This window comes from Peromyscus californicus, unplaced genomic scaffold (assembly GCF_007827085.1).
Source record: "Peromyscus californicus insignis strain IS unplaced genomic scaffold, ASM782708v3 Scaffold_2__1_contigs__length_46816999, whole genome shotgun sequence".
Taxonomy (NCBI): Eukaryota; Metazoa; Chordata; class Mammalia; order Rodentia; family Cricetidae; genus Peromyscus; species Peromyscus californicus.
Window position 1 is genome coordinate 2839467 of NW_026294540.1, and position 19400 is coordinate 2858866.

Genomic DNA, 19400 nt, shown 5'->3' on the forward strand with positions numbered 1-19400 from the left:
CAGGCTGAGGGTGTGTGTGGATATTTATGTGAAGTTAAGTGTGAACATTTTACAGTAGAAATCAGCTTCCACCTGTGGGCTCAGGGAGGCAAAAAAATTGGGGGGCACTTTAGACCTAGTCTGCCCTGGTTTAGAAAACAGAAACTTGAGGGGTGTGTGTGGAGAGAGGGGTGAGGGTGAGACAGGATTTCAGTACATACACAGGCTGGCCTTGAATTTGTGGGGATCCTCCTGCCTCAGCCTTCCGAGGGCCGGGACTCCAGGCATGAGCTGCCATGGCCAACTAGCCCTTATATCAATGTTAAAACTTAGATTTTTGATGAAGGTAAAGGGCACAATGTCTCTCATGTGCTCAGAGATGCTTCGGGAGCTGCAGGTCTGTGAAGATAATTATTAAACAGATTTGGCCAAATGTCCCTCATGAATCCAAGAGCTGGAGATCTCAATGGTAGAGAATTTGTATATCATGTGTCCAGTCCTGGGCTCCACCCCAGCACCACAAACAAATGGCCACATATGGATGAAGGGTGCACCGGAGCGCTGGGGGCTGCTCTCAGCCTCCTGGTACATTTTAAGTTCTTTGTAGAGTGTTTGTCTAGAGTGCAGGACCTGGACCATCAGTGTGGTGCCTCACACCCGGAAAGCCAGCACTCTGAGGTAGAGATGGGTAGATCATAAGTCAGGGTCATTCTTGGTTATATAGCAACATTTGAGGCCAGCCTGGGCTACATGAAACTCAAATCTCAAAGAAATAATTCTTTCAAAACAGACAAATGGTGTGCGTGTATGCGTGCGTGCGTGCGTGCGTGAATGTGCGTGTGTGTGTGTTGTGCATGGTGTATATGTGTACGTGAGTGTGCAGGTGCACACACCCATGCACACGCACACAGAGGCCAGAGCAGGACATAGGGCATCCTCCTTATCACCCTTCACCTTGCTGCCTTGAGACAGAGTCTGAACTAGAAGTCACTGCCCTATTAGGCCAGCCAGCGAGCTCTATGGATATGCCTGTCTCTGTCTCCGATGCTGCAGGTACAGGTACCCGAAGCCATGCCCCACATTTTACACGATGTTGAGGATGCGAACTCGGGTCTTCTTCCCTGAGCCATCCCCCTGGCTCCTACCCATCGAGTCTCATCCGATCCTTGTTTGGCAGGTTCCCTCTTCCTCAGAGGCTAAGCCGCCTCCTCAGATGGGTCATCGCAGTGCTCTGGAATTCGTTGAAGATGGCCGGCAGCCTGTGTGGTCACTGGGGATTTGCTCCATGCAGGCACGTGTCCAAGCACCAGCCCTGGCTTCCTGGAAGCCACTGGGTGCATTTCATAGTCTGGCGTACAGAGTTAGGTCATGGCACAGAGGTGCCTGGTGGTGTTCAAACCACTCACTCTCCTTTTAGTGTCACCTTGGGGGCTCAGGACGCTGCTGCTTGCCTGGCCCTCCCCGGATAAGCAGTGCCCTTTAGACAGAAAACTAGATTTTCCTGCCCGTGATGCAAAAGCTGGCCCTTCTTCACGCTTCGTTCATCACCGCCTTGGAAGTGTCAATATTTGTGGGTGAACAAACCTGTGACCACCATGTTTCCAGCCAATTACGACATGGTCTTTATCTCCCCTGACAGGAGGTTAGGTTAATATTGAATCAATTCCCTCCAACATCATCCTTAGAGAGAAAAACCAAATAAAACACCTAGTGAGGCCATTGTTCCGGGGCTGTGGGATGGAGAGAAGTGTCCCCAAGGTGCCTGGTCACACAAAGACTCCCATCAGGGCATCTTCTCAGGGCTTGTTAATTACCTCTGCTGTCTCACGGGAAGCATAGGTGACACATGGTGACAAATGCCCCAATTAAGGCCACTGGGGATAGATCCGGGGTCATCAGTCTTCTCTGATGGGAGCCCCAGGCTGGTAGTTAATCACAGCTGGGAATTCATGGTGAAGATGGGCAAGGCCTAATGGCCCAGTCACAGTCCCTGGGGGAAGGGCCCACCTGAGCACCAGAGGTTCTGGAAGGATGTGATGCCCCAGGGATGTGGCAGGGCCAACCTCTGAACCACTGGAACCCTGGGTTCAAATCCCAGCTCTTCTTATAGTCTCTGTGATTCCGGATAAGGAGGAAAATCCGGTGGCTAGTGACACAGGAAGGAAGGGCAGAACACGGCGACCTTTCACCCCAGCCATGGGAGGCGTAGATGGCGGCGAGAGATAATGTTGAAGTCAAGGTCAGAGGACAGATACCCATTGGGCAAAGAGGAATCTGAAGGCAGAAACAGAGCCCCCCAGAGGCATAGTCCATGCGAAGTTGACAATGAAAGACAGCAGAGGAGCTAGGCTGGGCACCCAGGGATCAGACTAAAGAACCTAGACTCAGTGCAAAGGATGGCGGGAAGTTGCTTGTAGATCATGCTTGTGTTGAGGTCTTCCAAACCTTCCTCCAAAGGTCAGGCCATGGGCTGTGGCTGGGACTGATGGCAACACCCAACTGCTACACACAAAGCCCTGGGTTTCATCCCCAGCATAAGGGACCCCCAGTGAGGTGACAGAGAAGCTCTCTGGACAAGATGCAAAGCTGGAGCCTTGAGAGAATTCCTGGCAGGAGACGAACAGGTGACTTTTACTAATGGCAGGCAGAGCACAGGGAACTGATTGGGGAGGGCAGCGCCTGAGACCCGTGATGGCAGCTTTGTGCCTAACAGGCAGGAGAGGGCAGGGCCCTGAGTGTGAATTAAGTAAACAATAAAGGGTTCTATACAACGTCCATCTGCCTGCTCCCCACCCCCCACCCCCAGTTAACAGAAACCAATGGCGTGCCTCCTCTGGAAAGGGAGGTGGCAGATGCGGGTCCAGTGAGGAGTAAATGAATAAGCACACAGATAACTAACCAGCACCCAGGAGCTCCACCCACTTCAGCTCTCCTCGGAGCAGGTGCCAGCGTCCGCCAACCCTGGTCCCACAGATGTTACTGGCACAGTGATTATCTCAATTATCCATCTTGGTTGTCGGGATGGCTTGTTTCCAGGTTAGTTTCAGTGAAAACATCCAACGGGAATTAATTAGCACCTTATAAAATACTGCACCCAGATGTCAAAAACACTCCCCCCCCCTCCAGCCCAAGCAGCCAACACAGGTGAGTGGAGGGAGGGAGGGGTACCCAGGGCATTCTTCCTGACATCCTGTCCTAGAGGGGCTCTTGTGATGCAAGGTCCTGTGTTGCTCAGGCTGGCCTCAAACTTGCTATGTAGCTAAGGATGACCTTGAACTTCTGATACTTCTGCCTTTCACACCTCAAGACCCGAGGTGTGTATGTGGCGCTGGGTTGGAAGCTGCCCAGTTCAGGTTTTCATGTACTCTGGGCAAGCACTCTGTCAGCTCCATCCCCAACCCCAATCCTGGAGGTCCTACAAAGGGAATTCTACAGATCCTGTGATCTGATGTTTTTTGGGGGTGTGGTGTCTTCTATGAGATATGACACAGATGTCCCTGAAAGGTAGGGGCTGACTCAGGGTTACCCAGGCAGGAGATGAACCCATTGTACACCTCTGTCCATGCTCCTTACAAGATAAATGACCTTCTCCCTGGGCATCCAACCTTCCATGAGCAACCTGTAAATGCCCTGAGTTCACCCCAGTGTCTGAAGCCCTTATTGGAGTACCTGGAGCAACAAGTGATGACCACACTCCATGTTAGGAAGAGCTGGAGGTAAGACCCCTCCCAATATGAAATCAGCAACACCAGACAAGGTGCTCTGGACTCAAAATTCAGGTCTTTTCAAAGCAGCAGAGCTGAGGTAGATCACATGAACATCACCTCACAGTCGGCATCCTCACCCACAAGATGGGTGGACTGCCAAGGTGAAGGGAATTTTGTAGCCAAGTGGCTTCTGGCTCCTAAAGCCAGCATCAGGCACCCTGATGTGGCTGTTTAACATTCGGATCTGAAGCTGGTCATGGTTGTTCATTACTGTTCACACAGTAATTCCAGTACTTGGAAGGCCTAGGGTGGAGAGTTCGAGGCCAGCCTGGGCTGCATAGCCAGATCCTGCCTCCAAAGATCAAACAAAGCAACCAGTAGAAAGCAAGTTCTTTCTAGCCCAGACTTGACAACAAGAGAGAATGGAGAGGGGACTGAAACGTGCTGTTCTAGAACAATGCTCAGCTCGCTGAGGTACAGCTGTATTCAAGGCTCTGAGGCCAAGCCTGGTCCACACCGGGCTCTGGACACAGGTTAAGAGGATCACATCAGGTGAGCCAAGGTTCAAGAGCTCAGGATGCCCGGCACCCACAGCTCCAGGCCTGTCTGGTTCTGTGCCTTTGGGTAGAGTGCTCAGGGAGCCCCTCAGACTCTGGCTTCTCGTTGGCACAGTGGACTAAATACAGGAATATCTAACCGCTTAGGCAGCAGCAGGGATCGCCTGAACTAACACACGCCTGGTCAGCCAAATCTCACCTGCGAGTCCCATCAATTCAAAACGGAAGTCGGGCTCTGCTGGAAGTTGCCAGTGGCTTCTTTCTTATCCGTTTGGGGTGAAACCCAAGCCTTCCCTGCTCTCTCCCTTCCTCCAGGTGTAAGGAGCTGACCCCAGTTAGCAGTGACCTCTGCGTGTCCCTACCAGGACTCTGCTTCTTCCTCCCCCGCCCCTCAAAATCAGGCCACTGCATGCATTTGTGCCACAGTTTGGCTTTTCCATCAGGTGTGGATTTCATAAGGTGGGTACCTCACCCGCCTTGCTGACAATCCTTCCCATAGCTCTACCCATCACGGGGCACACAATAGTGCTGCATAAATACCCAGTGAGCAAGCACATGGACAGACCGAAGAAACTGTTTGGTGCTATACACAGACAGCAGCGACATGCCAAGCTGGCTGGCTCTCCCTCCTGCTTGGCCTTTCCTGCCTTGGTCCCTGGGGCCTTCAGGCATAGGACAAACACCAGACACCAGACAGGAGCTGCAGTGGTACCAGGAACCATCGTTGCTTTATCTAATTAGCTCCGACTCCTGCATCCGGGGACACGTGTGCCAGGAGCCAAAGCGACTGTACCCTGACCTCTGGTCCAGGAGCTCTGTCCTCACAGTCATTTCCATGACAACGGCGGCAGAGAGCCAAGGCTGTGGATCCCTTTGATGGGCGCCGGATACAGAGAGCAGGAAAGAGAACTTTCAGAAGAATGAGGCTCTTTGATTCTGCCCAAGCTGCCCTCATTAAACACCACAGCTTCCTGGGAACGCACATCTTAACCCCTCAGAGGGACTGTCAGGAAATACTTTTAAGAGGGGGTGGGGGAGAGGGAAAGAAGAGAAAACCACTCCAGGTTCCTTTGTCAGGACACTTGCTTGAGGGTAGGGGTGACTCTCAGAGGCTGGGAAGCAGGAACAAGAGATGTGAGGCCCTCACCCTGTGAGGTGCTCAGTCCCCAGCTGAGTCAGGATGTCCAGGCTGTCCTCCCCACTCTCCTCCTACAACAGGTAGGAAGATGCAAAGTAACACAGAGAGACCCTGGTTCTGCACTCAGAGTCAGAAGCTTCGGGTCCTGGCCCCGTCACTGACTGCTGTGTTACTCCATCACACGCCTCGCCACCGCTGGGCAAAATGTCCCCGTCTGCAAAATGGCCATGGGGTACCCCTCTGCTCCCCGGAAGCTCTCATGATGACTAAGTGCATCTGGCTGCCATATGATCACAAAGCGTACACAGAGTAAGCGAGTGCCCTGCCTTTCCTGGGATACAAGACTTTTAGCGCCCAGACAAAGAAGGTCTGGAGTAAGCCAGAATGGTGGTCACCAGGAGGAGAGGGACCCACTAAGGGAAGAGAGACGGTCACAGAGTGTGGGATGGTGGCCAGTGTCTCCTGGGTTGGTGGAACTTAGTTTGCTTAGTATTCCTTCCCCTCGCCCTCGCCCTTGCCCTCGCCCTCCCTCTCCCTCCTCCCCTCCCTCCCTCTCTCCTTCTTGGCCATGAGGTGAGCATCTCCGCCTCCCATGATATTCTGCCTCAGCACAGGCCCTCAGGGATGGGGCCAAGTGATCTCGGACTGAACCATCGAAATCCACAAATAAGCCCTCTGTTCATTGACTAACAGAAGGTGCTAAGCTGTCTAGAGATGGCAGGTGATAACATGCACAGAGGATTCAGTACATGGTGGTGGGGGGGGGGGGGGCTTAGGCACAGGGAGAGGATTCCAGCCAATGAAAGCTCATAACTCTCATGAAACCTTGCCTGGCATTATTAGCATCCAAGTAGACAGTCAAATGGCCACAGCTGTTCTCCTTGGTTCTTCAAGAAGTTGACTTTGCAATATTAACCCTGCAACTGTGTCTTCTATACGCAGCCCAGGTGGCCACCAAAAGCATTCATACACTCATGCACACTAGCTTCAGCCAGTTGGCCCAGCCCTAACCTGTTCTTGCCCTCCAAACAGACACAGTTGACTCCCCCCAACAGAAGGGAACAGGTCCTACCCCTCACCCCCTACTGCCTTGTGGCTTCCTGGCCCATATCTCCACCTCCCTGTGGGCAGAAGCCTCTGGTTGTGTTTCCCAGAAGAGCCCTTCTCCCTATGAGGGCCCTCCTCACCTGGCTGTGCACCTTCTCCAGTTCTTCCTTGCTGACAGACGTCTTGCTATCCTCCATGGTGGCCAGAAGGAGTTGAACATCGGACAACAAAGCGTGCGTCCTCCTGAGGTCCCGGCGGAGACGCTTTTCTACATCAAAGTCACGATGGCCAATCTGGAAGCCAAAGAAGGGTCAGTTTAGGTGGAAAGCAGTGGCCAGGTCCAAGGTTCTTAGAACTAAGCTCCATGGGCTCAACTTGCCTCTTGCCTCTCACATGGCATAGTGACCCATATCTTTAAACCTAGCGCTGGAGAGGCTGAGATTGGGGGGGGGGACTGCTATAACCTGGAGGCTAGCCTGGGCTACAGTGTGAGATCCTGTCTCAAAACCATAAAACAAAACAACAGAAAGACTGTTTTCCACTCTCATATGCCAAGTGAGACCATACCAACCACCAGGATGCTACGAGACCGGACACTGGCTCAACCTCATGAGTGCTCAGCCCCAGGGGTGCGACAGGACCATGCACAAGACTCCATCGATATCACCATAATCTGGAAGGCCCGGCTCCTTCTGTTCTGTCCTCTGCATCAAGCTAAGAGCTTCCAGAGTCTTTGGAGAAGTTAGGACAGCCTAGGTTGCAGTAGTCATGATTCAGTGATTGTGTGTGTGTGTGTGTGTGTGTGTGTGTGTGTGTGTGTGTGTGTGTGCGTGCGCGCGCGCGCCAGGTGGGATCCACACAACTTCAACCCTGGCTACACTGTAGGTTGCTGTTGGGTCCATCATGACTCTCAGCAGACAGCAGCTGTGCTCCTCTCAAAGCCCTAAATGAAGCTTTTCTGTTTGTTTGTTTTGTTTTGTTTTTCATTTTTTTGAGACAGGGTTTCTCTGTGTATTTTTGGTGCCTGTCCTGGATCTCGCTCTGTAGACCAGGCTGGCCTCGAACTCACAGAGATCCACCTGGCTCTGTCTCCCGAGTCCTGGGATTAAAGGCATGCGCCACTGCTGCCTGGCCTAAATGAAGCTTTTGATGCTGAAGCAGGTTGCCTCTGCCAGTTTAAAGGCAGTCACAGGAGCTGTTTTCTATGGATGGAACTTTGCCCAGAAGTACACAGCTTCCTTGCCCTCCAGAACTCTGAATTTGTCCGGGAATAGTGGACAAGAAGGTCACAGAGATGCCACATCCTGTCTTGAGGACCAGGGCAGTGACTTGGATATCTTGATTCCCAGAGGCCAATGAGATGGGTACGGCCCAAGCATGGAATAGACAGCATCACACTGGGACCGTCCCTTAAAGACACAACAGCTTCTTTGCTCCAGGAACATCCAGGGACAGGAGCAAAGAGCATGGGGCCAGCCAATAGGTGGATACTGAAGAGATTAAGATGGGTGGCTCGTCATAGGGCAGTGGCTCTCAGCCTGTGGGTCTCAACCCCTCTGGGGGTCAAATGACCCTTTGACAGAGCTCGCCTAAGATCATTAGAAAACACAGATATTTGCGTGACGATTCATAACAGTAGCAAAATTACAGTTATGAAGTAGCAACAAAAATAATTTCATGGTTGCGGGTCATCCCAACATGAGGAATTGTATTAAAGGGTCACAGCTTAGGAAGGTTGAGAATCACTATCATAGGGACTTGCTTTTGCATGTTGCGGATCTCTGCCTGCCTGCCTGCTTGCCAGATGCCTGTCCTGGGATGCTAAGGATGCCCAAGAATATTCCAGAAGGGATATGGATTAAGAATGAGGTGGCTCAGGTTCTAAACCTCAACACACCATTTGCTGGCGGCAGGAACCCTGGCGGAGTCTGCTGCCATGGGAATCAGGGCTTCCAGTGTCTAAGAGGGTTTTGAGAAATCCCCATTCTCTGTGCTAAGATAAGAGGGGGATCAGGTGTGATAATGGGCAGCCAAGCACTCTGCGTGTCAAGTACTTTACAAACACAGGATTACAGTGGCCACGTGATGACCTGGCGTGTGCACTCACAGATCCGTGTCACGATTTCTCCACGGCTAGCTTGGAATTCTTAGAATACAGCCTCCTCCCTCGGATGGATGACTGTGGTAAATTTAAAACGCTGTTCTGTGGTATAAATACACAGCCAGAGGGGTGGAGCTCAGGAGCTCAGCTGAGCTGCGCTGCAGGCTGGGCACCCTGCTGCACTCGGTCACGTGTGGTCGTACTTAACTCCCGTGACAATCCCTTAAAATACACATTGTTATCATTATTGCCTTTATGAATGTAACGCCAGCTCACGCTTATGGGAAGTACTCTAAGCAGCAGGAAGGATTCTAAATGCTTTTTGGGATGGACCACGTTAACCCCTGTGATGAGCACATGGTCTTCATTGTACAGGGAGGAGTCTGAGGTGGATAAGGACGATTTCCCAGGGAAGACACAGAGTTGGGGTGTGAACCCAGCTGTTGGGGCAAGAAAGAGGCAATTTTAGCAAGTTCTATCACCAGGGAGGTGTGTTTGTTGCTGACACCTATCACCATCATCATCATCATCATCACCTACATCATCTTCATCACCACCACCACCACCACCATCATCATATTTCATGTATGGATATTTTGCCTGCACTATGTCTGTATACAGTGTACATGCCTGATGCTTGTGGAGGCCAGAAGAGGGCTTCAAATCCTCTGGAACTGGAGTTACAGACAGTTGTGCATTAAAATGTTTGTGCTAGGAATTGAGCCAAGGTCCTCTGCAAGGGCAGTCATTGCTCTCAACCATGGAGCCATCTCTCCAGCTCCGCACTTTAATTCTTACAAGAAGTTGCACTGAGATATGGAGGAACCAGGCACTGGAAGTTGGAACTAGCTGCTCCTAGCTAGTGGTACAGGGAAAGTGCCTCAGATAGAAGGCACTTCAGGAGCCAAGAGAGAGGATAGGTGGTCTGGCATGTGGACTGCTGTATGATTGACAAGGTGGCATAAAAACCTTGGGAGGTGTGGGCAGGTCACATAGTAAGAGATGGCCCGGGGCTCTCAGAACACAGGGACACGGAGGCATGCAGCAGGCAAGTGATCTGCCTGGACCACTGTGCTACCAAGTGGAAACACAGAGCCCAAGGACCTCAGCTTAGCATGGGTGTCTCTAACTACTGTTCCACTGTGTCTAGTGAGACTGTTTCCTGAAGCCCAGAGTCTCCTACTCCACAATCAGATTTTTACCGTGATGTGCATGGGTCCTGTGTGGTGAGATTTTGCTTGTGATCTAACAAATAAATGTCTGGCTCTGGGTTTTTATTACCAAGACCGATTAGGAGTCATGCTACAGTCCTGTCCTTGTTCTGCTGTCTGCTCTCCCTCTGGCTACAGCACGTAGCTTTCCTAAGAAACAAGTCGGCCTCGGTGATGGCACCGGCCACGTGGCTGGAACGGCTACAAGCATGGTCGCCACTGCAGCCCCTTGAAACGCTGGCATTGCCAGCCTTTTCCAGGGAGCTATGCAAATGGAATCCACAACAAAACCTCAGTTCAGGCTGTCCTTTCCATCTTAAGGAAGACAGGAAGGAGAAGAGAGAGCCTCCTTAGGTTGGCAGGAACTAAGCGTCATCCTGGGAGCTCAGTGATTCAAATTTGGATAAATGAGGTGAATGGTTGACCATGGAGTCTACGTGACTCAGGCTGTTGTGGAGGCTGCACTCAACTCCGTTTGTTTCCCCTTTATCATAAAGGCAAGTTGTTGGGGACAGTTGTGGAAACACACTCATGAGCACTATTAAATAGGATCCGGAAATACAGTTAGGGATAGATAATATGGCCACTTTATGGGTAGAGAAACTGAGGCTTAGAGAAAAATGCGTTGGGTAAGGTTACAGAGCAAAAGAATTTGTAGAGAGAGCCTGCCCACTATAATTAAGTACCAATTTAGAAAGTACAGTCTAAAAAGATGGTCCACAAGCATGGGTCTCTAGTTAATGGGACCTAGAACTTTTCACTTTTTGAAAAAATGGTCTCAAGTAGCCAAGTCTGGCCTTGAACTCTTGATCCTCCTCCTTCCACTGTCCAAGTGCTGGAATAACAGATGTTTGCCATCACACCAAACTCTGGTACTAGAAATTTTAGGCAACAGCCTGTTACTAGATACAAAAATGGCAGACTTCCAAATAGCACAGGCTGAGCTCATTTCAAATCCACTCATACCATTGGCCAACTACTCAACCCTGGACAAGTCACCTCACTTTCCTCAGAGTCTTACATCTTTCAGTTGTATGAAGCACACACCATTGATATAAAAAAAAAAAAACCTAAAGTATCTTAGAAAAATTATAACTGAGTCCTCATAACTAGCCACTAAAAGAATAGAAATACAACTGAGAGTTTCTGACCTAGCAGTAGAACCCAAGGCAACATAAAAACACCAGTTTATCAAAAAACAGAAATGGTATGAAATAAAGACAGGGACCCAAAATTAACAACACTAAACACAAAACGAGAGAACACAAATAAGTTCAAATAGACTAGCCACTCCAATAAACGTAAACGAGCTAAATTCTCCTATGAGAAGTTTGAGACTGAAATATTGGATTAAAACACGCCATCTGTTTAACGGTAACGTGAGCTAGTCATGCACACACTTACACACAATTGTAGAGGTTGAAAATAAAGGGAGGAAGGGGACCCTGAAGACAGACTGACTGGAAGAATCAAGTACAACAAAATAAGGTGAAAATCACTCAATAAGGAGAGAAGAGGTCAGACTTCATGCTTGATGGTAATAACAGAACCTAGGCCACGTCAAGCATTTGTCCTGCACCCCAAAGGGTTAAAAAGCAAACTATTTCAAAATTTCAAGAATTACATATCCAAACTTTAAAAAAACCACTGTCCTGAAAACAGATGCACACTGATTTTACAAGGTGAGTTCGATCTTGAATAAACCCTACATAGAAAGAAAATTATAAATCTGTATCATGATTTCAGTTTCTAAAAATCCCTTAAGTGTCACTATCTAAAAGGGCAACTGCTAACAATCTGGTGACTGGGGGAGAGAGATGGGGCATCAGTTAAGAGTGTGCACTGCTCTTCCAGGTGACCCAGCTTCGGTTCCCAGCACCCACATGGTGGCTCACAACCACTTGTAATTCAGCTCTGGGGTATCTGGTGCCCTCTTCTGGCTTTCTCAGGCATTGCACTTACATGCACATTCTGACCACAGAGACACAACACACACACACACACACACACACACACACACACACACACACATCATCATCATCATCATCATCATAAAAATAAATCATAAATAAAAATAAAATAATCATAAATAAATAAATAAACCATAAATAAAAATCAGATGGCTAAGTAAATGGATGTGGGAGATGGATCAGAAGACACTACATTCCTTCATGGGTGAAGCCAGTATGAGGGAGCTCTCCCCGGAACAGCAGCATGTGGTGAGAGTCAGCAGTTTTTTTTTTTTTTTTCAGTTCTAGAAAACTCGAAGATGCATTTAACCAGACAAGAGATACTGATAACACACACACTGGAAATAGTCACATGACTAAACCTTAGCCGCATTCCTGTTAAGACAGGTGGATCAGAAAAGCGCATTTCCTAATATGTCCTTATGCAGCTGAGACCAGAGGGCCAGTGAGTAAGTTGGAGGGGAACCAAGAGCAACAGTGTTCTCATTCTCAAACGGTAAGATCTAAAACAATGGACAGGAGAAATATTACAAAAGCCCCGGGTTCAGCAAGTTTGCCAGATACCAAGCTAATGTCGCGCGAGGCTAATGTCTCCTGGGCCACAGAGGACGAGTTAATAAAAATCAGAACACAGAAACAAGCACTGGTCATAAAGCTGTGGAAACCCAGAGTTTCCTAGAAATGAATCTAATTCAAAGGTGTGTGACCTGTGTGGTTAAGAGAGAAACACTGTAACAAATAGACAGGATGGGGACTGAGGACAAGGACACAGTGTTACAATGTTTCAATATGGGACTGTCAGCTGTCTTCAGTCTAACTCGCAAATCAGCCATTCCACTGGATCAAGTTTCCTCGTGGAGTCCTTTTCCTTATTTTATTTATTTATTGTTATTTTATGTGCATGGGTGTTTTGCCTGCATGTATGTCGGTATATCGTGTGCATGCCTGGTGCCCACAGAGGCCAGAAGGGGCCTTTGGATACCCTGGAAGTAGAATGGTAGACAGCTATGAGTCACCGTGTAGGTTATGGGACTAGAACTTTGGTCCTCTGCAAAAGCAGCAAGTGTTCTCCAGCCCTTGAAATCTTTTCCTGTTGAGTTTTCTGTGTACGGTACATGGAGTTCCATGCAGGCCAGGTTAGCCCTCTTTCACTCAACTACACCCCAACCTGCGTCTTATGGCTCCTGAAGACTCAAGAAGCCTAGATTATTTTCAAAGACAAACAAGATGCCCCATGTTGCAGTTTCTTTCCTGCTACAAGTGATAAAAACCATGACCACGAACAACTTGATGAAGGAAGCATATATACATGGCTTATGCTTCCAGGTTAGAGTTCACCATTAAGGGAAGTCAGAAACTTAAGAATTTGGAGCAAAACCATGGAGAAATATTGCTTGCTGACTCACTCAGGCCCATGTTTTGCTAGCTTCTTTCATATGGCCCAAGACCACCTGCCTCGGGAATGGTGCCACCCACAGGGGGCTGAGCCCCCCTACATCAATTGACTGTGGAGACAATTCCCCACACGCATGCCCACAGGCCAACCTGATCTGGGTCATCCCTCAGGTGTGACTCTTTCCTAAAGGGATTTGAGGCTATGTGGAATTGACGGTTAAAGCTCTCTAGGACACTGTAGTTGATCGAAAGCTAGTCAGTAGGACCAGATTGTGCAGAGACAGAGAGGAGAATGGGGACCTGTACACACCCACGGCACAAGGGATGGTGGAAACGAAGATTAGCCACAGCAGAAAAACATAGGTATCGACTTCATACCACACACCCACGTAAGGTGGATTAGAACCTAATCATATACATAAAAAGAAGCTTAGAGCTTTAAGACATATGGCGACATACGAGCTGAAATTAAGGAAAGCAGCTTTCAAGTAGAGAAGCCTGAGCCATAAATGTGGTTAATGTGGCTGCATTAAAGACTTTATTAACTGAGGGACGTTATAAACAAGGTGGGGATTAGCCACAGGGCAGAGCTATTGAAACGTGTATTATCAGAAACTGATTAGCATTTATACGCAGATCATGAAGCGATTCCCAGAAAATACAGAAGCCAATTGTCGTGATCGGATGAGTCATAGGGAGGAAACCGCACAGCTTCCCCAGGGACGAGGGACCCGAAGTGTCAGCTCTGGGAAATTACGGTACACACTCTGGCTGTGCCACGGCTGTGGGGTGCGGAAAGGGCGGTCCTCAGACAGCAGAGGGGACAGCAAAAGCTGCTGGGATGGCTTGGGAGAGGGGACAGTTTGGGGGGTAGTAATTCTACATGTGTACCTCTCCAGGAGCCATTTTCCCTCAGCCACGCACCCTGGAGATGACGCAACTCCCACGTGTGCTAAGACATGAGTGAGGATCAGGCTGTGGTTTTTGTTTCTGAAGGGGCGGACCACAGGGCACACGTGGACAGAAAAAAAGGTTTACTGAGGTCAGAACAGCAGCGAGGCAGCTGAATTCTGGTTGTAGGAGGCCTTGTGGACTGAACTCAAAACCAGCATGGGAGGGACAAGGAACAGCATATTAAAGACCTCATGTACCTACGTGGGACCAGTGTCAGGCTTTTTTCGGTGGGGGAGTTTAAGGAAGAGGCCACCAAGAGGCCTCCAGATGGTTGGGAACCATTTCGTCCCTAATCAGGTGGTCATCCAACATGGCGGTGTGTTTGTCTATGCGATCCCGTGACTGAACACACACCACCCGTGGTGTTTGCCTGCTTCTCTGTAGGTTTGGCAAAGATCACAATGAGAGCATTAACACGATGCTGGCGTCATAGTTAGGATGCAAAGCGCTTCTCGAGGCTCAGGTGCAGAAGGCTCATGCCTTGCTGCTGCTGGTGCAATTCAGATGTGGTCTGGTCCTGGGGATGCTAGCCTCCGTCACTGGACCCTTCCTGAATGGGCACCTAGGAGGCAGGGTCTGGTTGGAGGAAGTGGTATACTGGGGAGAGGTGTGTCCTGGAGGTCTTGTCTGCACCCCTTTTTTCCCTCTCACGGTCCTGGCTACCCTGTTTGCAGCTCTGTTGCTACGCCCCATGTTCCCTCCAAAATATTCTTCCTCAGCACACGTGGGCCCAAAACACAGTGGCAAGGGACCTGACGAGCAGTGGTGGGCTGCAGCTTGGTGCTGGGACATAGCCTTCCCCCCTGCTGCTCAGCACAGTTTGTCACAGTAGCTGGAGGGGCTCCCAGCTCTGAAATCAGAGTGGCTCTGAGCTCTCCTGGCTGCTGTGGACAGCTGTGGCTCTCCGGAGGGAGGTGGCGGGGAGTGATGTGTCCAGGGACCCTCGGAAAGGTCTGTCGACTTTTCTGACTGGCACCCTGGGGCCGGTGCTGAAGGCAGCTCCTGGTGGCCGGCGTGCTCGGCATCCCACAATGTAAGACTGTCCCCACCACAAGAAGCCTCATTTTCAGAATGCCACGGAGATATGCCGAGGACCCCAGGACAGTGTCGGGGTCAGGCCGAAGGAGCCCTGCTGCTCCCCATGCTTAGATCCATTAACAAGCTCACCTAAATGCAGACAGACAGACAGCAGAGGTGGAAGGGACATCTGCCTGGCTCCCGGTCTGGTTACTTCCCTGGAAAAATCGTGACCCTACAAGATAGCTGTAGGCAGGGTGGCCGTCCATAGCCACCCTGTTAGTGCAAGCACTGTCCACCGCTCACTCCCGGCAGCCACTGAAGGTCACACGGCTTCATCTGCCCATCCCAACTGAGGCCACGCTGTTTACTCCTTTGTGTGTTCTAAGAACTCGGCTGGTCACCAGCTCCGGAGATTTTTGATGAGCCAGTGAGCGTGGGCAGGAAGGATGGGTGGAGAAGAATGTGCTTTGGGGACACAGGGATGAACAAGGAAGCTCGCCCTGCAGCTGGCTTTCTCAAGCACCTGCCCATCTCAAAAAACCAAGAGGTGGGTTTTGAATACCCTCGAACGTCCCCATCCTGTGTGCCTTACCTGGTCACACAGGGTTCCAATCAAGCCTTCCAAATCACGCTTCTCATGGACAGCCACCTGCTTTTCCTCATATTCCTGCTCCAACTGCATCTCCAGCTGACGGAGCTGTGGGCATATGGAACAGAGGTGAGCACCCTTGAATGAGCCCTGGGCAGTCACTTGGAGCCTGTGGCCATACTCACTGCCTAGAGAGGGGTAAGTCTGCAAGAAAGCATGGGAACTAAAAGCTTGGGACCTGGGCAAGAAAAGGGAGAGCTGGCCAGATTGGGGGACCTCATACCCTATACTGTGAAGTGTGTAGTCATGGACACTGCTTGAATATTTTCTAGTCTTAGCATGCTGTGTGTGTGTGTGTGTGTGTGTGTGTGTGTGTGTGTGTGTGTGTGTGTGTGTGTGTGTGTTTACACGTGTGCATGCAGGTACATGTTGACCTGTGTGTGCACTTGTGAAGGTCAGGATTTGATGTTTGGTATTTTCTTTTATCATTCCGTTCTCCACATTATACTTTTGAGACATGGTCTCTCACTGAATCTTGGGCCTGCCCATTGACTAGACTGACTGGGCTTGTGTCTGTCCCCCAGAGCTGGAGTCAAGGAGGCTCCACTCACACCCAGCTTCGTCCAGTGGGTGGGGGAGATCGGAACTCAGGTCCTCACGCAGGTCCAGCATACACTTTACCCACCGAGCCATCTCCTCGCCCCCATCACTCTGAACGCTTAAGGCTGTGTAGCACATGGCAGCCAGCCTGCTAAGATACACATCTGTCTCCCTGGCTTTCTATTATGACGAGGCTGTAAAGTACAGCAGCCCAGGTACACACAAGGGTATCTGGTGTTATGGACTATGTGAGTTCCCTCCAATCTCTAGTGGGATGGGGTTTAGAAGGGGCCGTTTGGTAGGGTTGGGGTCAGAGGAGGCTATGAGGGTGGCACCCCCAGAAGGATCAGAAAACCCAAATCAACCTCTCTTCCCCCTTCTCCTTCTCTCCCCTTGACTCCCACATAAAGAAACAACGAGAGGTGGCCATCTAGAAGATGGCCTTCACCAGAACCTCTCATTCCAGCACTTTGTCCTTAGACAACTGCAGGGTCCCAGATCAGTGCTTAGTGAACACCCTCATGGGAGCCCCAGGCTACACTGTTTCCCTCCAACAGCTCCAACTAAGAAATCTGACTGATAGCACTTCATTTAATTTGCAACTCATTCAGATTTCTCAGCTATGACCCGACACACAGGGAATCCCTTACTTGAACACCCCAGCAGAAGTGGGCCGGCGGCTCTCCACGAGTCTTGCTCACAGGTGAGACCCCAAACCCCTTCACCCTCCACTTGTGCCGGGAGCCCTCTGTGGTCCTTGTCACAGACCAGTAACCAGGCACTCCTGAGAGGACCTGGTGTCCCTTCTGCCACCGAACACCCACAGTATCCCCTGGGGTCACTAACTCACGCACCCGCTTCTGGCAGGACTGACGCACGTCCTCCATCTCTTCCTCCCGGTCCTCTCGGTCCTTCTGATGCATCTGCTTCATCCTTTCAATCTCCAACTCAAACCGCTGGCGAAGCTGGGGCCACGAGACAGGATAGAGCAGGAAGGTCCACAGTGCGTCCCCAGCCCTCCACACCCCCCAAGGCACCTCCATCCTCAGCCCTCCACACGAGCAAGGATGGAGCATGAAGGTTCACACCCATATCCCCAGCCTTCTACTCCTCCCTCAACACCCCTGATCCCAGCCCTCCACACCACCCTTGGCCTTCCTCTCTAATATGTGCCTCAGAGTGAAGTCACCTCCCTCCTACCCTGAAATGTCAAAAGAAGCAGCCGAACACCCAGCACTGCCTCTGCCCCTTCCCGTGGTGACACTCATCCATCACCTTCTCCCACTGGGTTTAGGTGCAGCCTAGGAATCCTTTGTGATGTCCTCCGAGGGACCTAAAGTTCTTCTGTTTTACAGGTTTGCAACTGTTGTCTCTAATGTGGAGACACAGGCAGGAAACAGAAGAGCGAATCTGGACTCCTAAACTGTTGGGGACATGAAGATGCTAATGGACAACGTGGCCAGAGCCCCTGGCACAGCCTGATTAAATTAGCCAAGATCGCAGCTCCTTCCCCCAATCTCACACATTGACGGGGGTTATGGGAGGATGATCCCAGTCAAGGGGCAGTGTGAGGAAATATAATATTTCTTTTTCATTTTTTCCAGCCTCTGGGGCACTCCTGACATCTGCAATACCATTTATGTCAAGCTTATATGAGTTAACATAAAACTCCCAGGGAAAAGTGCCTTATTGAGATCAATAAATATCTGCCTGGCCTCTGTGGGGATGTGTGCTGTGCAAGGGTCCAGGGCTACTGTAGCATCCATCCAGCCTCTCTTCCCCTCCCATTTAAGGTTGGGGAGCTGGAAAGGTGTGCCGTCTCCACCCTTAAGGTCACAGTTCCTGTTTCTGCTTGTAACCCTCAGTGGTGCTGGGAAGAATCTTCAAGAAATGATAACGGGGATTTTCACAAATGCCTGCTGGCTTGTTCGCGCTCACAGACACCTCCTGGGGCTGTCACACAGTGCTCCGCCAGCCTCGGCAGTCCCACCTGTGTGGACTGCTGTGATCATCATCAATTAGACCTGGGGCTTGAGGATGGGCAAGGTTCCTGTCAAAGAAGGGAACCATCTAGAAACCCCAGGGCTTGCCTGAGATTCTGTGGACAATGAGATGACTCAGGAGTTCATCTCAGTTGCTAGTCTTTGGGTGTCCCATGACTCTGCGGCCTCTGGGCTTTTGCAGGAGCAGTCTACCTTGCCTGGAACCCTTGTTCAGCCGATCCTGACTCAGCTTTCAGCTTTCACTTCCTCCAGTGAGACTGTCTCCCTCCGCCCTTCCCAAGACTGGATCAACATGCTCAAGGTGCATTTGATCCCAGCAGGACTCTGAGCTTTGGGGAGGCAGAGAGCACCAGATTCCAGATTGGCTCCTCCACCTGTGAGCTGTCTGATGCAAAGGAGGTGTTTAATAACATGACCAGCTAAGGAAAGCTCGCTGGTCACTCATGAGCCTCCGAGGCCCTCCAGACCCTGACCCTTCACTTCTCACACCTGGGTCTCCCATCCATGAGGCTGAGCAAGACACAATGGATGGCACCCTGGCTTCAGTGGGAATGCACAGAGTCCATCCGCTCTAGCCACTCATGTTGCCCGGCACGTGTTCCCACAGTGGGCAGGGTTTAAACAGAATTGTCCATTACAACATCCCTCCAAGGGAAATTTAGAGCTAAGCACTGGAACTGCCCTCCCCTTGAAAAACTGGGTGGCTTTTACCCCAGGGACAGAACAACACATGTTCCCGCACTCCCGGTATCTCTCTGAAAACCAGGAATTCTAGCGCTGACACTATTGTATAAGGACGTGGGTTTTGTGTATCACTGTCCCCATCTCTCCTCGGTGTCCATTTTTGGATGGTGGATTATTTGGGGGGTGGGGTGGGAACAGGGTCTGGTATTATATCCCACACTGACTTCAAACTCTCTATGTAGCCCAAGCTGGCTTGGAATTATTCACAGTGGTCCTTCTGTCTCAGTCTCCAAGAGTGTGGGGACAAGTGTTATCTACCACACCAGCCCTTAGCATCTACTTTAATGTGTGCTTTTCTGGCTCACATCACTGTATTTAGATTTTTTCTGTTGCTATGCATGTGTCTCCTAACTGCCTCAAGCACCATGGCTGGGCATGTACCTAG

At 50.4% G+C, this 19400-nt stretch overlaps 1 protein-coding gene across 1 annotated transcript in view; it reads right to left on the reverse strand.

The window, feature by feature from the left end:
- Myo18b (myosin XVIIIB) overlaps positions 1 to 19400 on the reverse strand; it is a 218096-nt gene that overhangs the window by 94731 nt on the left and 103965 nt on the right. The window contains exons 32-34 of the mRNA XM_052754991.1: positions 17123 to 17233; positions 15672 to 15776; positions 6569 to 6721 (exon numbers count right to left, since the gene is read on the reverse strand). Of these exons, the coding sequence (XP_052610951.1) occupies positions 6569 to 6721; positions 15672 to 15776; positions 17123 to 17233 (369 nt within the window). The remainder of the gene's footprint in view (positions 1 to 6568; positions 6722 to 15671; positions 15777 to 17122; positions 17234 to 19400) is intronic.